General features: G+C 41.0%; 1 protein-coding gene across 2 annotated transcripts in view; it reads left to right on the top strand.

Moving 5' to 3' along the window:
* The window catches only part of CLGN (calmegin), a 91338-nt gene that overhangs the window by 54940 nt on the left and 12972 nt on the right, over window positions 1–23426 (top strand). For both annotated transcript variants that reach the window (XM_084627412.1, XM_084627411.1), the window contains exons 7-11: window positions 4934–5126; window positions 8220–8409; window positions 9031–9144; window positions 9975–10131; window positions 22355–22570. In XM_084627412.1, coding sequence (XP_084483538.1) covers window positions 4934–5126; window positions 8220–8409; window positions 9031–9144; window positions 9975–10131; window positions 22355–22570 — 870 coding nt within the window. The remainder of the gene's footprint in view (window positions 1–4933; window positions 5127–8219; window positions 8410–9030; window positions 9145–9974; window positions 10132–22354; window positions 22571–23426) is intronic.

Here is a 23426-nt window from a genome sequence, read left to right as displayed (position 1 = left end):
ATGATTATTCATTCGTGAATATCCAAAATGCTCAGCAAATGCAGGAATCAGGCCCAAAGTTTACTTAGATGGATGAAAAGTCTGAAATAGAAATTTGTATTTTTTCTAATCTGAATATAGTTTGTATAAAATCTTATATATACATAAAGCCTTCAGAGTTTGTTAGCCTCTGCTTACAAGCATCTGTTATATGTTGAATACAAGAAATATCTTAACAATAATTAATTTCCATTATTTTTAAAGCAAAAATTTTAGCCTACTATAAAAAAAGTGGTTTAAAAAAAAAAACCTATAAGGGTCTGAATCACTGAACACATAATTCATTCACTCTGATTTGTTAAATTTTCATTGGAATTGCGAATATCTAGGATCAAGGGCATGATGTTATATAATGTAGACTGTATACTACCAATAGTCAACGTGCAGAACTCAAGTGATGTCAACTATTCTTTCTTAAAATCTAAATAAAGTGACAATTCATATATGGTAAGGGTAGAGGGGACCATTCTGATCAGCCAGTCAGATCTAATTCAATAATACAGGCCATAGAACCTCAACCAGTAATTCCTGCATCAAGCCATAACTTCTGTTTGAGTTATAGCATATCATTTAAAAAGATATTCAGTCTTGATCTAGAGACTTCAAGTGATAGAGAATCCACCATGTCATTAGGTAAGTTCCAATTGTTAATTCACACAAATTTTTAACAATAATTTATAACCTATTTATAGTGTAAATTTGTCTAGATTCCAGCTTCCAGCCAATGGATGTCATTATGCCTTTTTCCCCCTGCTATCTTAAAGGGTTATCTACTGTTGGAAATCTTTCTTTTGTAGATACTTGTAAACTGTGAACAAGTCACTTCTTAACCTTCTCTTTGATAAACAGATTGAGCTTCTTAAGTCTCTCACTGTAAGGGATAGTTTTCAGACCTCAGATCATTCTTGTAGCTCTTAATAAGATTGATATCCATGTAGTTTGGATCTATGAGAGTTATTACTCAAGGGTACTGTCAAGGTTCCTCCCCCACTCTGAACTCTAGGGTACAGATGTGGGGACCTGCATGAAAAAAACCTCCTAAGCTTATCTTTACCAGCTTAGGTCAAAACTTCCCCAAGGTACAAAATATTCCCCCCGTTGTCCTTGGACTGGCCGCTACCACCACCAAACTAATACTGGTTACTGGGGAAGAGCTGTTTGGACGCGTCTTTCCCCCCAAAATACTTCCCAAAACCTTGCACCCCACTTCCTGGACAAGGTTTGGTAAAAAGCCTCACCAATTTGCCTAGGTGACTACAGACCCAGACCCTTGGATCTTAGGAACAATGAACAATCCTCCCAACACTTGCACCCCCCTTTCCTGGGAAATGTTGGATAAAAAGCCTCACCAATTTGCATAGGTGACCACAGACCCAAACCCTTGGATCTGAGAACAATGAAAAAGCATTCAGTTTTTTTACAAGAAGACTTTTAAAAAAAAAAATAGAAGTAAATAGAAATAAAGAAATCCCCCCTGTAAAATCAGGATGGTAGATATCTTACAGGGTAATTAGATTCAAAAACATAGAGAACCCCTCTAGGCAAAACCTTAAGTTACAAAAAAGATACACAGACAGGAATAGTTATTCTATTCAGCACAGCTATTTTCTCAGCCATTTAAAGAAATCATAATCTAACGCATACCTATCTAGATTACTTACTAAGTTCTAAGAGTCCATTCCTGTTCTGTCTCCGGCAAAAGCATCACACAGACAGACACAGACCCTTTGTTTTTCTCCCTCCTCCCAGCTTTTGAAAGTATCTTGTCTCCTCATTGGTCATTTTGGTCAGGTGCCAGCGAGGTTACCTTTAGCTTCTTAACCCTTTACAGGTGAGAGGAGCTTTCCCCTGGCCAGGAGGGATTTCAAAGGGGTTTACCCTTCCCTTTATATTTATGACAGGTACAAAGAAAGATTATTCTGAAATCTTTTAAACCATCAAAAAAGGATGCTAAATTAGTTTAGAAGACATGTTCATGTCCCACAATTTAAACTTTTGGTAGACTTTCAGAGGCCCCAAATTGTTTGATTGTGGAATTGAGGACAATACCAAAGTCTCAGAAATAGATCTCCCTTTCCATCTGGTCCTCTACCATTTTGTTTTCCTCCCATAGAAGCAGGCAATTTTAAGTGAACACACATACATGAATGTCTATCCTTTCCAGAGACTACAGCTGAATTTTTCTATATGAACTTTTTCAAATACTAAAAGTGGAAATTATAATAGGATTCACTTTCTTTCCCTTCTTAGGAATCCAGTACCAGTCTTCACCATAAGACAGTTACACGCACAGACAATTGAGAATTTCAAATTCCTTTTTATGAATAACGCTCCAAAGATAAACCATTACAGCACAGCAGTTTGAATGAACTCTAGCTAGACTAACATCACTAACTAGAGATTTTTTATTTTTTCCTTTAAAATGAAGAGTATAACTCAGGTCTTCCTCCCCACCTCAAAAATGTAGATAGATCTAGATATAAAATACCTTATGAAATAAATACAGGGATTGGGACTTCTGACAATCGGAGATCTTCTACTTTCACGTAGGCTTTACCCAATCCCTTTAGTGGGTATTATATAGACAAATAAAACATTTAATTGTACTACACAATCAGTTGTTTCAGCATCCACATTACTGAGCACATACACAACTTTAAATAAGAAAGATGAAAAAAAATCTGTACAGTTACTGTAGCTGTCAATCTCTCACACTGTCTTTGGTTCAGTGATGTTGTATACCCCCGAAGACATTTGACCTCCAGTCTGTGGTTGATCCTTTATGGTGTTTTCCCAGTCTCAATCCCATCGAGTTCTATAAAATTACAAAAAACTATATGGAGATCCAACCCAAAGATCAGTCTGGGTTACCCCTGGCTACTCATCTTCTCCCTTCAGGACTGGGCTGCATCTGAGTCCTGGGTCCCTGTAGATCAAAATGCCCACTTCAAATTCCTTTTCTTTCTTTCTTCCCTCCCTCCCCTTTTCCCCTGCTCAAATTCACCAAAACAGAGGATGGACAATTAGCTGTAACTCTTCTCTGCTAAATATTAGGCCATTGCCCCAGTCTCTCCAGTGCAAATTGGGCAGGGGTGTTATTCACGGTGCTTTACAGTCTATAAGAGATCTGGAAGCCTGAAGAAATTACTGGGTGTGAAATGTGTTGAACCAGTTGTGAAATGTCAGAGGTTCAAGATGGAATCCCTTTGCTGCATTTTGGCAGGTGCTGCTAGTTGTTACTTTACATTGCAGTAACACCCAGAGTCTTCAGTCAGGTTTGGGGTCCTATAGTAGTGCTAGGTGCTGAAGAAACGTGAATTAAGGAAGCCCCTGCCTCCCCCAAAGAGATTAGTATGAAGAGTGATGTGACATGACAAGCAGGTGTAAACACAGTGTAGGGGTGGTATGGGAAGAGAAGAGCTTGTAAGCACCATTATAGTTGTTTCTTTTAAACAAGAGAATTGAATAAGAGATTAACGAATCATTAGTTGTTAGACAGTTTTCCCCTTGAAGTCAGTGTAGAAATAAATTTTACAGGATTTGAGGGAGGACAAAGTGATTGTATCTGGGGATATGTCCCACACATAAGCAGTATCCTAGAAGAAGATGCAAAGGTGCTGTGGAAGAAGTACATAAGCAAGTGATAGAGGCTGCCATTATTGGTGGAACAAAGGGAGTGGGAAGAAGTTAGATAAGAGATTGACCAAGTAGGGAGGAGCTAAATTATGAAGGTCCTTGAAAGTAAGAACCAGAAGTTTGTGTTTGATACAATGGAGGGACTCAGTGTGTGAGAATTGTGACATGATTGAAGTGGTATACTGGGAAGGTTATTTTGGCAGCAGCATTTTTAATGCACTGGGCAATGGCTCCTTTAGAGCCCTGTCACATTCAGTGAACTCTTGAAAGACATAGGGTCTCCCAAATTTTTTAGCACGATTTCACATAGCTGTATTATACATGCACGCCTGTTAGAACAGTTAGAACTGTTAGAACAGTCAGGAAATAATTTGCTCTCCCCATCAATAGTGGAAAATGGCATCATGTTCACAAAGTATGATTTTTAAACTTACAACTTCGGCAAATCTAAATTGTGGATTTTTCATTTCGCCCTCAAAAACTGCTGCATTATGTTTGTTCACTTACAGAAAGTCACCTCCTGACAGAGACCAGACTATCAAATTTATCTTTCAGAAATAAATTTTCTAGAAATTGTAAGTGGCTGAAAAAGGAGCTTAAAAACCTTAACTATTGCTATGTTTTCCAAATATAAAAATTCCCATAAACAATTAAAATAGCGAAAGATCTTAACAACATAAGGTAGTATGGAGGTGCCCCTGTGAGGAAAATAAATAATTTTTTGTTTTGTTTTGGTATTTAGTATCAACTACTCACAAATGTAGAGCAGCAGGACAGTGATAAAGAAAAATAGTAGATGGTGACATACTGTTTTTTTTAACATATTAACATTTAAATTGCACATCAACTATTTCCCTTCAATTTTTTTTACAGGGCACAATACTTGTAGAAATAAGTACAGCTGCTGTTTTATTTTTATGGTGAGCATTTTCATTTTAATATAGTGTCCACGGAAGTTGCTCTTCCACCTTTGGGCATGATCCTTGAGTTGCTGAATGACTCCTTGTGAGGTGCTGAGAATCCTTTATGGCTGGTCATTTGGGTGGAAACAGCACTCAGCAGCTCTCAAGAAGTGCAGAACATCTTATAGGACTGAGCCTATAACCGTTGGGTGCTGGAACTGACATTTCGTTGCATGAAATATATCACAATAGGATTATTAGCAGGCTAAAGACCTCCAGCAGCAAGGAGTAGAGGTACACAAGTTATTTAATTAACTGTACTGCATAACCAATACTAAACATTTTTGCTTCTACAGGAATACTTTTTTGACAAAACACCTTACACAATTATGTTTGGACCAGATAAATGTGGAGAAGATTACAAACTGCATTTTATCTTCAGACATAAGAATCTTAAAACTGGAGATTATGAGGAAAAACATGCTAAGCGTCCTGATGTAGACCTAAAAAAATTTTATTCGGACAAGAGGACACATCTGTATACTCTGGGTATCCTTTAATTCTTAATGTTGCACTTAAAAAGGAAACGTTAGAAAACAGGGTCCCCCTGCACTGAAGACTTACAAATGAGCCTGTTTTCTGTCTATATACAGTAGTTTTGTTCATTGCTATGGATATTTGTGTATTGTGTGTATCTTAAATAAATGGCTTTGAAATTCTGTTGCTTAAGATTCACTTGAGGGGGAAAAAATTAAAAATTGGCCATATCCAACTATTAACATTAAAGTACGCTATTATTTACACTTGCAGTAAGCAGTGATGTAGTACGCTATCAGTACTACATCATTGACTACAGCAACTAGTGTAAATAATCTGTTGTCGTTGTTAGATTTGTAGGAAGAATAGAGGCCTCTGCTCCAGGTGCCCTGTCATATATTACGAAAACAAAATTAGATCACCTGCAGAACACCAAATTTCCCTCTCATCCACAAAACTGATTTCTCTCAAAAGTCCACCTCTCCATAAGTGTGCATAAATCAATGACTTGCAGCACTCGTTGAAAGCAAATAAATTGGGGCTATTTCAGACAAAAATAAGGAAGCCTGTTCCACAACTGAAGAACATTCTATTCCCAGTCATTTCTTTTAAAAGAAGGAGCCAGCTCTAGTATCTCTGCTGATCACAACTGCAGCAGTGTGGCATACAGAAAGATAGTTTCTCCAATAGCAAGATCTCAACCCATTTGGGCTTTACAGATGAAAACCGTCATTTTAAATTCAGCAATCTGTACAGATCATGGGGCACCAGAGGTACGTACTGCCACCAAGAAGCACCGCTACATAGGTAGGCTGCTGCATTCTGCACTGGTTTCTTTCCAGACTGATCAAAAGGGAAGCACCGTGCTGAGCACATTGCAATAGTCCAGTCTTTGGGGCCATAGATTAATTTAGAGAACTAGATTAGAGGTGGCAGCAACAAGGGCTTATTTTGTCTTTTCCCCCAGTGTTCCAAAAGATGAGATTTGAAACATCTTTCTGATTATGGAGATTGAATCCTTGAAACAGTTAATGGCTGCTTGGTGTACCTAAAACTACTACTTTAAAAAAAAATCAAGTATTTCTGATAAGTCTGTAACAATTGAATGTTTTAAATTAACATAATCACTCCTAAATTTGACACTAGTTTTGGGTTACTGTGTGTAACATGAGATTCCCTTTATTACCTAATATGTCCCATCTACCTCCAATTCTATGATCCTTTGATAAATGGGAAAATATTGGCAGTGATACTGCTAGATGCTGGAAAAATGCATCTCAGACAAGTTGGAAAGAAGGGGGCAACAGGAGTCAAGCTTTGGGGGGAATGGTCAGAGTCTGTGCCTGCTAGAGAACCCGTCTCTCCATAATTTGGAAACAAAAATTCCTGACTCTTGTTCTTGTCATTCTTCTGCTGTCCAGAGATACCTGTGCACCCGGCTATCCCCCTCTAGTGCTGGTCTATGCAGAGAATGACAAACTGCTGTTGCTATCACTTATTCCATTAGCTCAAGTGGCAAAAGTCTTTGTGATAGATCTAAAGGTTCCAATCCTGCTGATGGTGTCAGAATGATGATGCATGATGGAATTTCTGCTGCGTGATGGAATTTGTTTTTCCAGTTTACTGTCTTTAAAACGTATGAAATCACACACACCTATGTTAAAGGAATATCATTAAGGTTGCAAATTCAAGCACTCTCGTTAGGAAATGCCAGAATTAAGGCTTCCTGTGCGACATTAATTTGCCCTCTTTGTGCTTATGCATGATGAAGCAGTCTTTCATTCATGAACACACACTGTTTTTTCCAGAGGACCCCTACTTCACTCAGTGCACAGGATGAACCTGCTCTGAGGATGAATCAGAGATGTGTAGTAAATAGAAGCCGTTGTGTATCGGACTATGGCTTCATTTGTTGCTGAAGTTGGAAGGTGTTTAGTGAATGAGGCAGGTAATTGTAGGAAGGGAAAGGACAACCTCATGGCTAAGAAAGTTGAATGCTGCCCTAGAGAACTGAATTCTCCTCCTGCCTCTGCCATAGAGTTCCTATGTGATGCTAGGTCAAGTCACTTAAACTTTCCACAAGTGGGCAGTAATTGTGTTCTTTTCAATTTCTGAGTGCCTGACTTGAGATCCTGAGACCTGATTTGCAGAAGCGCTGAGCATTCACTTCTGCAACGAAGTCAGTGGAACCAGTCTTTCAATGTACAGAGTGCTATATAATGCTAAGTACCCTGAAAAATCAAGAATACTTTTTATCCTAATTGCTGCGTCCGTTTCCCAACTGTAAAATGGGGATAATAATACCCCTTATCTCATAGAGGTGTGGTGAAAATAAACGTACTAATATTTGTGAAGTACTCAGGTAAAATTGTGATGAGTGCAAAGAAAAGCCCGTGATTAAATTAATAATATTTTATTCGGAGGTTTGAACAGTATGCAGTAAATAAGGCATGGGGCCACACATTGAACAATGAAGAGAAAACAAAATATTGAATAGCTTCTCATCACGTGAGCACCATTCATTCTGTGTACTGAATGAGATAGGACCTGTGGGGAAAAAACAGTACATGATTGTGTTATTAAAGACAGTTTCATAATTCATACACAAAATAGGACCAAATTAAGGTTGCACAGACCATCTTCATTCTGGCATTTCCTAATTTTTGAGTGCTTGACTTTGCAACCTTTAATGTTCTTTTAACATTTTTTTGCATGCAATTATAATATAAATTGTGCATAACAGAAAAGCGGTATGCTTTTGGTAAAAGGCCAGAACCGATACACTGCTTTGTCTACCTAGCACTTCACTAATGCAGTATTTTGACTTAATTCCATAGTACAAATTGAATATAAGTTGCCTGGTTTGTAAAACAAAGAAATGGAAACCCTAAGATGGCTGCTGAGCGGGAAACTGGTGGGGTTATTATGCATAAGTGGCAAAAAATATGCTGCTTAATGACACACACACACACACACATTTAAATTTTTTCCAAAGTCTTTTAAGAAAGCAGATTTAACCTTGCATATTTGTTTATTACATATGAGTCTGTGTGTCTGCATGCACATACACAATTTTAAAAATACATTTATTTTCTTGCAATTTAGTGCTGAAACCAGATGACACATTTGAAATGTTAATTGACCAATCAGTTGTCAGCAAAGGAAACCTTCTGGAAGATATGGTTCCTCCTGTGAACCCTCCGAAAGAAATAGAAGATCCCAATGATAAGAAGCCAGATGACTGGGATGAGAGAGCAAAGATCCCTGACCCTAATGCTGTCAAACCAGATGATTGGTGAGAAAATATATTTTATTTATACAGGCTATATAGTATGAAAGCTATTCGTTTTTGGTGGTTTGACTTCTAATTCTATGGTGTTGACACTTCTGCTGGAAATTGGAGTAATATTTGAGTCCATATGTGCATCAATTAAAGGGACACTGGTAACTTAAAAAATCACATTTGTCTCTGAATAGATTGTACCCACTGTTGTTGCAGGTAACACCTATAGGTACAATAAATGAAATATTAATAGGAACATTTTTTTTGGTTTTACTTTATGCATCTGACAGCACTTTTGTGTAGTCCATTTCCCTCTTTCTACTGTATAGTTAGTTTTTCCATGACTGGCGCTTTCACATAGCAACAAGGAAAAGAAAACCATTTTTAAAATAGGTATGTGTCACTGTAAACCACAAGTTGGCAGTGGTAATTTGGGAGCAGGTATATTACCTGAAACTACTTAACGTGGTTTTGCAGATTTTCAAAGGCACAAAGGGGAGCTGGGTGCCTAACACCCTTTTGTGCCTTTGAAAATCATTTATTTTGTGTCAGTTATGTTCCTTTGACTAGAACTTTGCCATTTTGAACCAGACTGCTATATTTTTTTCTGGTAATATCAGTTTGTAATTAAAGGGATGAAGGTGAGCCTTCCAAAATAGAAGATCCTGATGCTGTCAAGCCTGAGGGCTGGCTTGATGATGAACTACAATACATCCCAGATCCCAGTGCAGAAAAACCAGAGGATTGGTAAGAACTTGTACTCATTAAGAGCAAATCTTTTTGCAGAGGTATTGTAGACAAGGCCTTGTTTACTCTGTGGTAAATTGGACTAAAATTCTGCTCTTTGGTCACTAGAGTTTGCTGTGCTTTGATGCAGCAGACTGGAAATTCTGAGGCATCTTCAGATACATTTTTATATCTTAATTTTGGAATAAAATATGAAAATGGACAATGTAATCTGCACAGTAGACCCTTCGTTGTTAATTGTGGGTATTAAATTTATTTTATGGTGTCCTCAGCGTTAGTTTTTTGTTGTTCTGAAGAATTTTATATTAACAATGCACAACTGCATTGTAAAAGTTTTCACCGGGGAAGCTATAGCTTTTGGTTGCTAGGTGTAGCAAGAGACATCTGGGGCTTTTGGTACCAGGGAAACAGTTCAGGATTGTAAAATAAGCACATATAGTTGGGGGTGGATGTTAAAATAAGCATTGAAATACTTAACGGTGCTGACACTTTACATTGTCATCTTTAGCTTGATGCATTATGTTGAGGGGGCAGTCCACGCCTCTTAAAGCATGTTTCAGGCTGTCTGCAGAGACAGGAATACAACTCTGTTGATGTTTTTCATATTTCATGTTTTCAAGACTATCTGCACAACCATGAAGGCTAGGAAAAAATGTTTTTAAAGATCTTGCATTGTGGAATACAGTTCTGTGGTCAAGGGGTGGGCAAAATTCTGAGGCTGCAGAATTGCAGAACCATATACAGGCTGTGAGTGTAGATTAGATATGGGAGATAAATTCCATTCATATTTTTATTTTAAAACACTCAATTGTTTGTAATCCCTTCCACAGGGATGAAGAAATGGATGGTGAATGGGAAGCCCCACAGATCCCTAATCCAAAATGTGAGACTGCACCTGGCTGTGGAGAGTGGGTGCGTCCCTTGATGACCAATCCAAACTATAAAGGCAAATGGAAACCACCAATGATAGATAATCCTAACTATCAGGTAGTAATGAAATATAATAACAAAATATTGTATTCTTCATTTAAAGGTTCAGAGATCCGTAGAACAATTTGTCTAGGCTTTTATACCATATTTATTACTATGTATCTGAATCATGAATACATGGCTCTGATCACATTTGACTTCAGGTTTTTTACTGTAAGTAGCTTGCTTCTTAATTACTTTAAGTATGCTTGAAAATATTGATGCATTCTTGTATAAAGCCTTTTTCTCCATTAAGAACTGCTTCTGCAGAAACCCAGTTATTCTACTGTGGTTTTCTCAACTATCCTACAGATACTAACTACTACAAAACTACTTTTTCCTTTAGAAAATTACATACAAAAAAGCAGTATTAAAGTTCTTCTTTGAGTGCTGTCCCTGTGGGTGCTCCACTTCAGGTGTTGGTGCATCCCAGCACCATTGTTTGGAGATTCAGTAGCAGTGTCTGGTCGGGGTGAACGTGCACAATAGCAGTCTCATGGCGCGGTTGGTGCCTCATCTAGTACATGCATGGCCTGACCCCTTCAGTTCCTTTTCAACTGTCCTCTGCTTGAGATGGAGTCCGTTAGAGGTGTTGCTGAAAACTTTAAAATAAGATTAGATAGCTTAGTTTTTACCCTTGTTTATGAACAGTTTGTTACTTAACTTACTGTATGTCTATACTACCCACCGGATTGGCGGGCAGCGATCGATCCAGCAGGGGTCGATTTATCACGTCTAGTCTAGATGTGATAAGTCAACCTCTGAGCGCTTTTCCGTCGACTCCTGAACTCCACCAGAGCAAGAGGCTTAGGCAGAGTTGATGGGGGAGGGTCAACAGTTGACTCACCACAGTGAAGACACCGCAGTGAGTAGATCTAAGTACGTCAACTTCAGCTACGTTATTCACATAGCTGAAGTTACATAACTTAGATCGATCCCCCCACAGTGTAGACCAGGCCTTAATATAGTTAGCGTTCGTTAAATCTAGTTAGATAGCCATCCACCACAACAAACTAACCTGCTCAGAACAAATAACACAGGTGTTAATAAACAGCAGGAAACCCAACACGTGTACTACTTGCCTCCCAAAATGAAAAAGATTCTTCCTGTGGTGCCAGAACAAACAAACATCTGTAAGCCAGGCAGCGCTACCACTAATTCTGGAATACTACTTATCCCTAAAGACCTCATGGCTTGCTACGAGCTCGCTTAGTTCACTTTGCTGCCATCACAGTCTTCCATCAACAGGTAGATGGGACTTTGATATTCGATCACCCGTTTACTAAGTGATTTCTCACAGGAATACAGAACATGTACCCGGACATCTGAGAACCTGCACGAGCATGGGAGTTAAATCTGGTGTTCAGAAGTCTAACCAGAGCCACATTTGAACCCTTTGCCACATACTCATTACTTCACTTATCTATGAAAGTGGCATTCCTGGTGGTCATTAAATCCATGTGCAGAGTCAGTGAGATAGGGGTTCTCATGGTTCCCCCCCTTCACAATTTTCTTCAAGGATAAAGTGACACTTCAAACACCATCCTAAGTTTATGCCCAAAATATCGTCTTTGTTCTACCTCAACCAAGCGATTCACTTATCTACATTTCATTCAGAACCACACACTAACGCTCAAGAGGCAGACCTACACACACTAGATGTTCACCGTGCCTTAGCCTTTTATCTGGACAGAATGAAGCCCTTCTGAAAATCACCTAGACTTTGTGTCAACAGAATGATCAAAGGGCTCTACCATATCTATGCAAAGATTTTCTTAATGGATAACCAGCTATATGCATATGTGCTATTCACTACACAACACTGAAGCCCTCCAGGCATCAGAACCCACTCGACAAAAGCTTCATCTATCTCCATAGTATTCCCACACAATGTGCTCATTCTAGACATCTGCAGGGCAGCCACCTAGGCCTCTGAACACACATTCACGAACCATTAAGCAATTACTCTTGATTCAAGCTCAGACACAAGACTAGGCCTCAATGTGCTAGTCTCAGCAATGAACTCAACTCCGAAGCCCCTTCAGTCTTCATGAGGGCACTGCTCTACATTTACCTGAAGTGGAGCACCCACAGGGACAGCACTTGAAGGAAGAAGAGAAGGTGACTCATCTTGTGCAGGAACTGAGGTTCTTCGAGATATGTGTCCCTGTAGGTGCTACACTACCCACCCCTCTCCCCTCTGCTTTGGAGTCCGAGTTACTCTCCATGGTAGAGAAGGAACTGAAGGGGTCGGGCTGTGTGCCGGCTAGATGAGGCACCAGCGGTGCTGCGAGACTACTACTGTGCATGTGCACCCCCACCAGACATTGCGACCGAAAATCTCTGACAGCGCCAGGATGCACCAACACCTGAAGAGGCGCACCCACAGGGACACACATCTCGAAGAACATCGGTTACTGCACAAGGTGAGTAACCTTCTCTTACAATGCAAATTCAAGCACTTGAAAATTGAAGAAATACTAGATTACAGTTGCTTGTGCAACCTGACTTCTGCTCCTTTGTTCCTCCAACCTGTGCAATGAATGTAGGGTTCTGAAATAAATATAGTAAATGATCATGTAATAAGATTATCAGAACACTTGTGCACAATGGGGTAGAATTAAGGTTCAGTAGGTAACTGTAAATCTGACTTTCGAGTGTTTTGGCTTTGTGACCTAAATATTCTTTTTAACATAGCTTTTTTGTATGTAATTTCCTAGCGTTTTAATAAAGGGTAAAAATAACCTCTTTTGTGGTGGTAATTCCCCATCATGCATTACCAGCAGAGTTTAAATTGCAGACCTTCAGTAGAACAGCACAGATTTACGCTATGTGAACTACAGGACCGACTACGTTAGCTGGCAGCAGGAGAAGGCTTATTCCAGAGGGAGGGATGGGTTTCTGGTGCAATATGCTGGGTCCAGAGGTGTGGTTATGGAATGCTCAGCCCAGCTCCCTCTCTTCCCAGCTGAGAGTTGGGAGAGCTCCTGCCCTCTGTGGTGCCCCCAAAGGGTAAGGATGTGCTGGATCAAAAGTAGTCCTGGGAGGGGACCACTGTGATGGCTTCTGGTCATTCCCAGCTCTGTGTGTACTATTGCTGCTTTTGTGGCAGAATGGGCCTAGCTCTTTATAATGTTCGTTCAGTTAAACGTTTACAGCGTGCAAGTGAGGGAAGGGAAATGGCAGGTTTAATGGTTTGAATCAGGCAAACCTAGCAGAATTTTCATGGGACAAGTGAAAGGTGTGTCTCACTAGCCTTAGCGCTTTGTCTCTACAAATTTCAAACACCTGCTGCAAACAATGGAGGATATTATTTCTCCAAGGTCAGAAATGTGTTATAACGGAAACCATTAGGCAATATAAATATGCGGGTTGCTACCAGCTACTCCATCGTACAACTAACTTACCTACGGACTAACGGAACAGAAAGGATAGACAAATGGTCTGAAGGTAGTCAACCTCTTGTACCCAGTTCACTGATATTTCTTGTGAATACTCTGTTCATGTTCATTCTGCTGTGTTATGAATCTGTTCTATCTACCCAAACATTTAGAATGTATTATACACGAGACTGTGGTATTTGAGTCATGAATCAAATGCAAAAAGGCTATAGACTTTGGTTCCTATCTTTTGTGCCTTTTGAACCAGAAGGGGTTCACTTTTTAATTTTTATTGATATTTGGAAAACTTAAGTCAAATAGTTTGTGTTACGTTTTGTCCTGTCGTTCTGAGCACTTGAGAGCAAATTTCATATTCGTGGTCCAGCTTGCTGAAAAGATGTCTCTACTGAGCTCAGGAGTTTTACTTATATGGCTGATAATGCTGTCATTATTGAAGAATGTAGTTTGTGGGAAGTCATGATTCCAAAGATAAAGGCAGTCTGTTAAATGGCTTGTGCCAGTTCCTTAGAAATCTTCTGAAGATTAGGATTCAGACTTTGAATTTGACCCATAGTGAACAGAGCATGAAGGAGGCATATACCGTACAGTACTTGGAGATCTGTGTTGCTACAAAGATGCGCTATAGCATTTTGAACCAGCTGAAGTTTTTTTCAGAGTCAGATTTTTCTTTCCAAGGTTTGACATTGCCACATTCAAGCCATATGAATGTATGGATAACTGTGGGAAAGTCATAGTCTGATAGAATGGAATACAATCTCCTGGAAGTGAAGAATGAACCAGTGAGACTGCACACATGAGTTTTTGGAGGTAGAGGAGCTTCTGAGGTTCAAGCTCCTGATTGGTCAGTTGCTGTCTGCTAATAGGGAAATCTGGGAAGAAACACACATGTTATGCTATATTTTGGAAGGTTTTTTGTTTGTTTTTGTTTTTTGTTTTGTTTTTGTTTTTTTGACATATGCTAGAGGCTATTGAATTGTAAATCTGATGTTATGAGAGAGATTGTGCTTCTCCCAAGTGGTGTGTGTATATAAAATAATTATCTGCAAATACAGAGTACTTCTTTTAAACAAGCTGTCTTATTTCTTGTTGTTGCCAGTCTTCTTTTATGTTGTATTGTTACATTTTTTTTTCTTTTTGGCAATTCCTAGAGCTACTTACTCTCCAGGAGTAAGAATCCTGAAAAGGTAGTATCTTTAAATGGATAGGAAATTCTTCTTTGAGTGCTTGCATATGTCTGTTATGTTGTAGGTTTGTGTCTGCATCTCGTACACAGATGCTGGAGAGTTTTCCCTAGCAGTACTCATGGGGGCAGCTCTGGATGCAACCTGGCCACGTTGTGCTCCGAACTGAGGGTATAAAAGATGGAGCTGCCATGTCCATCCTTCAGTTGCTTCTTACTGTGTGTGGTTATTAGGTGGAGTGTTTCTATGCTTTACATCTTCATTCCTCTATGAACAAAGTTCCTTATAGTTGTAGTTAGCTCATGTTATCTAGTGGTACTTGTTGCTTCGTCATTTGGACACCTTTCTTCAGCTTTTCTTTTTGTTTTCATTTGTTATTACTTTGATCCAGCAGGCCTCCAGGCTTTGCCTGATACCGGAGGAGCCTTTGCCAAGCTCCTGTGGTTTTAAGCCCTGCTCTGGCTGTTGGAAGACAATGCTTGATAATGACCTGCAAATTGCTGTTTAAAGTGCTTGGGTGAGGGTCATGTTAGAGACGGGTGTCCTATCTGCCGTGGCTTCAAATGCAGAAACAAAGAAGAAACAGGAGAAGAGCATCTTAAATGTATTCTCATGGAGGCTGTTCATTATCTGCATTTGGAACCCCCTCAGTTGGCACGAGGGAGCTCATTGACCTCTCCTTCTGTGAGTTCTCCCCTGGTCTTGCCAATGGACAGAGGCAATAGGAGATCCCCATCCCTGGGGCCGTCCTCTTTGGGATATAAGAGGTTGGACCCCTCCCAGCCTCTGAAGCATAAGAAGATGGCATTGATTTCTTCAAAGTCCTCCTCTGCAAAAGAAGCCTACTCATACTGAAGATAAAGTATGCCTTTCAGCTTGCTGCTCCCCGGCACTGTCTCACAGTGACACAGAGATGAGCCATTGACTCTGATATCCACCCTGGGACCATCAAGGCCACTAGTTAATCAGTGACGGCGGTAGATCTGCCATTGCAGATTACAGCAGGGCAACCATCATTTTCCGTGCTGAAAATGCCAGAGGCCTTTGCAGCTGTAAGGAACCTATTGTGCCCTTTTGTTACTGTCATTCACCAGTGATTCAGGATGAAGATTGTGTACCAGCACTGTGGCATGTGCCATGCTTATCAGCACTGATAATAGGGTCTGTTATGGACCTATCTGGTATCACGTTTATCAGCCTCCCCAGAAACTATGTCTAGACCCCTTGTACTGACTCCATCTCATCACACAGTACTGATAGTCAGGAATCTTTTGCTGCTGCTTCCGGTGACCTCAGTCTCAACACAGATCCTGTCTTGGTCTCTGAGGACTCCTCCTGGTAATGCTCTGCCTTTGCCTTCAGAGTACTATTACTCCTCATCAGAGTTGGAAGTGGGTTCCCAAGTCTCTCATTTTAGAGAGTCCAGGGCCTCTTCTGGAACCTGTTCCTGCTTTCACAGAATATACTCTGCCTTGAGGCGCTCCAGCGATTGAGAAGCTTGGTCTATGTACAACTAGCTTCTGGTACCATAACAGCCCTCTCACTGGCCATTTTGGATGTCTTGAAGGATGCTTCCATCATCCAGACCAACACTTGTTTCTTCATGGAAGCAGATTGCCCAGGACAGAGGCTTCCCTGTCCAGTACTGAGAGACTACGAATAGTCACTACCAAATAGCCTCTGGACACAAAGTTGATGGACTTTCCCCAACCTGCCTTGGAACAGCAGTCTGCCCCAGCAGTGCAAGATCAACCTCAAGAAGGTTCTGCCTTGTCTCCTCTGAATTCATCATCACCAGATGAAGCTGTCATACTGGAAGCTTTCTCCCACGTACTGGATGATTATAAATTCTACCAAGAGCTGCTGGAAAAGATGGTTATATTTCTTAGTATTCTGGTGGAGGAGAATCTTCACATGTTTATAGACTTAGCACCCAACAACTGCAGAGAAGGTAGAACTTCTTATAAATTAGGCAATAGTGCAGCCAATCAAGTCACTGTGGCAGATCCCCATATCTCCTCCACCAGTGGCTAAGCGCATGGAGTGCAAATACCAGATTCCATCCTAAAGGTTCAAGCAATTGTGTTCACACCCTGCTCCCTTCATTGGTATAGGCCCCTGTGAATGAAAGGCACCCTCAAGATCAAGTTAAGGTTACCCCAAAGAAAAGGATGCAGAAAAGCTAGAGGTTTCTGGGAGAGAGATCTATTGAATTGTGGGATTATAGCTGTGCACTGCCAACCACAAGGTCCTTTTGACTTGGAATGACTATTGAAATTGGGAGTCTATCTCATTTTGTAAATAAATTGCCTGAAAGCTCTAGGGAATAGTTCCAGACCTCCTTGGTGGAAGGCTATCTGGTTTCTTGATCAGCTCTGCAAGCTTCCTTGGATGCACCAGATTCTGTGGCAAGAGTTATGGTAACAGCAGTAACTTTGCAATGATCCTCATGTTCGCAGGTGTCTAGGATTCCTGCTGACAACAGGTTATTGAAGACTTTCCTCTTGAGGGCTGTGCTGGTTTTCACCTCTAAGACTGGAGAGGCTTTACACACATTAAAAGACTAGAACAGTTTTGAAGTTCCTAGGTCTGTTACACGCTGGCTACAAAGAGGACAAAATATCATCCTCAGTTCCATCCAAGACCGCAATTCTACCCCTACAGGCTGTCCGACCATTTAGACAAAAAGAAAAGGAGGTGGCCTCTGCCTTCTACCTCCTGGGTCACTTCATTCAGGCAACCACAAGCCTCAAAGCAGCCTGTTTGACGTTTTTGTCAAACACAGCATGCTTACCAGCTTGGCGCACTCTGGCTTTCTTCTCTTCCTTTGGGAACAGGTTATCCCATTTCCTAAATGTATGGCAGAGCATCTCCGCAGACAAGTGGGTGCTAAGCAGAATGGCATCAGAATGTACCCTATAGTTTCTTTCCATTCCCCCTTTCCACTTCCTTTTTCAGGGACCCATCTCATGAGTCTGTGCTAAGATTAAAAAGTGCTGATTCTGCATTCTTTGGGAGCCATAGAGGAAGTGCCTCTTCCACATTGGGTTGACGTTTTTACTTCCAATGTTTCCTAATACCCAAAGCCAGAGGGGTTCTTGGACCCATTCCAGAACTTCAGAACCAAAACAGATATATCAAAAAGTTTAAAGTTGTTCCATATAGTTTTCCTAGCTTCTGTTATCCCTTCTTTAGATCTGGGAGACTAAGATGCTGCCTTTGGCTTACAGGATGCCTACTTCCATGTGGCAATCCATCCTAGCAGGTTCCTGAGGTTCATGGTAGTAGGAGATCATTACCAGTTCACTGTTCTACCTTTCAGACTATCATCAGCACCAAGGCTTTTATCAGACTGTCACCACTGCCAGGCACTTATCTCCACAATGAGGATGTCCACATGTATCCCTACCTGGACAATTAACTGGCACAAGGTCACTCCAGTCATCGGGTAGAGACCAGTATTTGTTGGACTCTCCATTTGTTCAGTAGCTTGGGTGTGAAAATAAACAGAGAAGTCAAATCATGTCACTTTTCCAAAAATAGAGTTCATTGGGGTAGTCCTAGACTCAGCCACTGCCAAGACAAAACATGACCTCTGTGCATGGTTCAAGGATCAGCCATGAACCACAGTGCGGAATTGCATCAGGATCCTAAGTTAGATGGCTGTTTGTACATATGCAACCCCTCACGCCAGGTTGCACCTCCAGGAAATGCAGGCATGGCTCAAGTGAGTCTACCACCCCCAGGTTCATGTTGTGGACAAACTAGTATGCATCTCAGTCGGGGTCTGTGTCTAAATTGGTGGAGGAGTCAGGGCAATGTATACAGGGAATTTCCTTTGTGTCCATCTCTCCCATCAGACTTTGGTAATGGACGCTTCAGTCACAAGGTAAGGAGGTCATTTGGATGATGATCAGGCTCAGAGCTTGTGCACCACTCACAAGGCTAGGTTACATGTAAATGTTCTTGAGCCATGTGCAATATTCCGAGCACATCAACAGATCCTGCCATGCATTCAGGGCAGGACCATATAGGTGCTCCCTGACAACATCACCGCAGTATTTTATGGGAAGAAACAAGGGGGTGCTGGGTGTCAGTCTGTGTCAGGAGGCAGTCAGGCTGTGGCATTTCTGCATATGGAACTCGATAACTCTTAAGGCATCTTACCCTGCCAGGAGTTCAAAATGGTCTGGCAGATCCTTCAGCCTGGATCATGAATAGCCTCTCAACAAAGGCATTCAAGGATCAGTGTTTTGAATAGGAGGATTTCCAGCAGCGGATTTGTTTGCAACTTGGCAGAACAGGAAATGTGCCTAGCTTTGTTGAAGAATGGGTCACAGTCCCAGGTCCATCTCAGACACTTTCTTTTTCCTGTAGGGCAAGGGCCAGCTTGTATGTGTACAGCCAATGCCAATCCATTCCTAGAGTTATTATCAAGCTGAAGCAAGAACAAAGTAAAGTGATCCTCTTAGCTCCAGACTGGCTGAGACAACTATAGTATTGGACCTGTGCAGAACCCTTACTACTTCCACAAATCAGAGTTGACATCCCCAAATCACAGGCGAGTATTGCACCCAAATCCTTGGGTGCTACATTTCACGGCATAGTTCATCAGTGGTTAAATACAGAGGAGGCACGTTATTCAGTGGCAGTTAAGAACATCCTGCTTAATAGCAGGGCAGGCAACATTCCATATTAGTTACTTACCTTAGTAAGTGGAAGTGTTTCTCCATTTGGGCAGCTAGTCACAGTGAGTCTCCTACACAAGTCAAAATATTTTGGACTATCTTCTACATCTCAAAGTTGGGTCTAGCTTTCAATTCCATTAAGGTGCACCGAGCTACAATTTCAGCTTTTCACCTTTTGTATACAACGTAGGAGTGTTTTCACTAGTCCTTTGACAACCAGATTCCTAAAAAGATGGAAAGAGCCTATCTATTTCTATCAGAAATCCACCTTCTCCTTGGGACTTGAATTTAGTGCAGTCTGCTCTTAAGGGTCTTCTGTTTGAGCCCTTAACCTCCTGATTATTACACCTCTCCGCAAAAGTGCCATTCTTCGTGACCATCACTACTGCTAGAACGGTTGAGTAACTGCATTCCCTATGTGATGTTCTGTACCTCATGGGAACACCCTATACCCCCATCTTCATCCTTATAAAATGATTGTGTGGTATCTAATGCAAAGTTTGTCATGTCGGGTGTCTTAAAAGGCTCGTGACATACTGAGCATTGTTGTTATAATAATGTTATAGTAATTGCTGTTTTTAGTAATATTATAGGTTGTAATTTCATGCATATAGTTATGAGGCTGAAAATGTTTCCTCATGGCTTAAAGAAAGCCCTGGCAAAAACTCTCCAGAAGCAGAGGGGCAGTTCACACATCAGGGCATGTATGGGACAAGCCCAGCCCAGCCTTACAGGAACAAAGGACACTGGCTCAGGCAACAACAAAGGATCTGTTGGACTCTTGAGGGAGTCACCCCCCTTCCTTTGGTCAGTTTGGGACTGTGATGAGATAATGCTCACCGGACTCTGAAAGGGGAGAGGGGGCAAAGCCAAGAGGGAAGAAAGGACATGATAAAAGGGAGAGACGTTTGTCATGCTCTTTCCTCTCTCTCTTCCACCTACATCTACAGACACCAAGCGACTGAAGCACTGATCAAAGGGGAGAGCCTGGCTGAAGAGCAACCAGCCAGTGTGTGGTGAGAAGCATCTAGGTTTGTAAGGGCATTGAAGTGTTAAGGTCAGCTTAGAATGTGTTTTGCTTTTATTTCATTTGACCAAATCTGACTTCTTATGCTCTGACTTATAATCACTTAAAATCTGTCTTTGTAGTTAATAAATCTGTTTGTTTGTTCTACCTGAAGCAGTGCATTTGGTTTAAAGCGAGTCAGAGACTCCCCTAGGGATAACAAGCCTGGTGCATATCAATTTCTTTGTTAAATTGACAAACTCGTATAAGCTTGCAGCATCCAGCGGGCATAACTGGACACTGCAAGACAGAGGTTCCTAGAGTTGCGTCTGGGACCGGAGATATTGGCTAGTGTCATTTGGTTGCGCAATCCAAGGAGCAGCTTACATGCTAGAGGCTGTGCATGAACATCCCACGAGTGTGGGTTCTCACAGCAGAGCAGGGTAAGGCTGGCTCCCAGAGTCAAGGATTGGAGTGACCTAGCAGATCACCGGTCCAGATAACACCACATGGGAACGTCACACGCTGGTAATGTATTCCCCATACACTGTATTCTATGAGGACGAGGTGCATCTTAGGCTATACACCAAGTTTCTTTCCAAGGTGGTATCTGATTTCACCTACATCAGTCTATGCACTTTCCAGTCTTTTTTGCAAAACCACATGTTCACAAGGATGAACAATAGCTGCACACTTCAGATGTGTGCTGCGTCGTTGCCTTGTCCTAACCTAGACAAAACAAATCCCTTTTGGGTTTCTTCCCAGCTTTTCATAACCTATTCAGCATAAAGGTGGGGTCACTCTGTTAGACCATGACGACTCTCTAAACGGATTACCAGCCGCATAATCATGTGCTGTGCTGCCAAAGGTATCATACCTCCTGAGAATTTGTCAGTGCATCCAACCAGAGTGGATATTGCCTCCACAGCATTTGTGGGAATTGTCCCTATTGTGGACATCTTCAAATGAGCAATGTGGTCCTTGGTCCACACTTTTGCTAGACACCTTGCAGTTACAGCTGCATCGAGGGAAGATCCAAATGGAGAAAAGTGGTCCTACAGCCCTTTTGATGGGACTTCTGGCCCCATCTCCATTGGTAGTGACTTGGAAGTCGCCTACAATGTCATGGAGTTATGTAAGCACTCGAAAAAGAAAGTTACTCACCTTCTTATAACTAAAGGTTCTTCAAGAATATGTTGCGTGATTACATTACGCGACCCACCATCCTTCCCTAATGCATTAAAGTCTATTATCATGATCATCATGCAAAGGAAATGAAGGGTGGATGGACTGAGCAGCTTGCCCTTTATATTCTCAGTTTGGGAACAAATCTGGTGGTCACCAATTGGGAAAACTCAGTGGTACACAAGATGCACACACATCCACAGTGTAATGAACATATGCAATGTATCTTTAAGAACAAGGGTTAGGAGAAGGAGAGTACTTGGGTTTTTTCTTAACTTGTAATCCTGCTTCTCTGAAGACCTCATTTTTGAGGATTTGTGTGTTCACCTCTCCTGAGATAACTGTTTGAGGTGCTGATTACTTTAGGATTTAAGATGTAAAGCCTATTGGTCTTGCTGTTTATCTCCAGTTTTTATAATCAAATTTTAATTTTTGTAATTGGCCATGAACAGTTGACTGAAGGATTCCAAGGGCAGTGGCGTCAAATCACTGATGAGCCCACAGGTAGCATGAGGGATGCAGGTGCCTTGCACTACCAACCACTAGCACAACCCTTAGGGAGCAAAAATTTTAAAGACTTAGAGGTGGTCAGTCTATCATGTTCTAGGGAAGTAACATGCAAGAGTGAGACTACTGCAAGATACATTTTAATTTTGCTTCTCTGAAGGGTAAGTAACTTCCCCTTCCTTTCTAACTGGCATATGTTTGGCTTTTTTTTTTAAGTGCTTCACTGCTTATGTTTTTAGTAGCATCTCTCTAACGACTTTTTTCTTTTTACAGGGTATCTGGAGTCCTCAAAAAATCCCTAACCCAGATTATTTTGAGGATCTTCACCCATTTGAAATGACTGCTGTCAGTGCTGTTGGTTTAGAGCTGTGGTCTATGACCCCTGATATCTACTTTGATAATTTTATCATCTGTTCAGAAAAGGAAGTGGCAGATCAATGGGCTGCAGATGGCTGGGGCTTGAAGAAATTGGTAGCTAGTGCTAATGAGGTATAGTATTTACCATAACTATAGTAGCCAAAATAAGTGGGTAAATATGCTGTTAGAAGATTTTACTGTTAATATAGATAGTATATTGATTTGATTACTTTTTATTCAAAGTGGATAACAGTTCTGAGAAATGTGCTAAATCTTTCTAGTTTGACTGCTTAGCTTTTTCCAAATCTATGCACTTCTCAAATGTAAGCCTTTTGAAGCACTTGGCTTACATATGCGTGAAATCCTTATCTCTCTGAAGTCGATGACAAAGCTCTTATTTACTCAAGTGGTGCCAGATTTCACCCCTAGATTTCAATACTCCTTGGTAAGTAAGAGTAGGATCTTTAGGCTCAAAGCCTTGATAGTATACTCACTCTAAATACGTAATCTCTCTAGGAATGGATCAATGACTAAGGATACTGGACATGTAGCAAATCTACTGTCAAGCAAATTTAAGACCTTTAAGTCACTCTGAGTACACACTATACAACTCTGAAAATACAGTGTGCATCAGTTATCAAATCCATGTCCCTTACCCTGTCCTCATGTGCATATCCATCTTTATGTGCACTCCCTGAAGACAGCCAGCACCTTTGAAATCATGTGTGCACACAGCTCCGGCTTATGTCACAAGATGTGCACATGCTACTCTGGCCTATTATATGTGATCATAACTCTCTCTAATGGCTGTGCCCAGCAACTACAAAGCCTTTTATTGCGAAGAGCTTGTCTACATGGTGGGGTAATGCATTCTACAAAGGTATGATTTCTAAAGCGCACTAACATGTTTTCCATTAATTGGTCCTCATATACCCTGCTGGTGTGCTTTAACGTAATGCTGTTTTGAAACAGTACTATGTTAAGGGCA

The sequence above is a fragment of the Lepidochelys olivacea genome, assembly GCF_965140295.1.
Source record: "Lepidochelys olivacea isolate rLepOli2 genome assembly, chromosome: 4".
In the NCBI taxonomy this organism is placed as follows: Eukaryota; Metazoa; Chordata; order Testudines; family Cheloniidae; genus Lepidochelys; species Lepidochelys olivacea.
The sequence above is the reverse complement of the archived record's forward strand: the minus strand, read 5'-3'. Positions and strand labels throughout refer to the sequence as shown.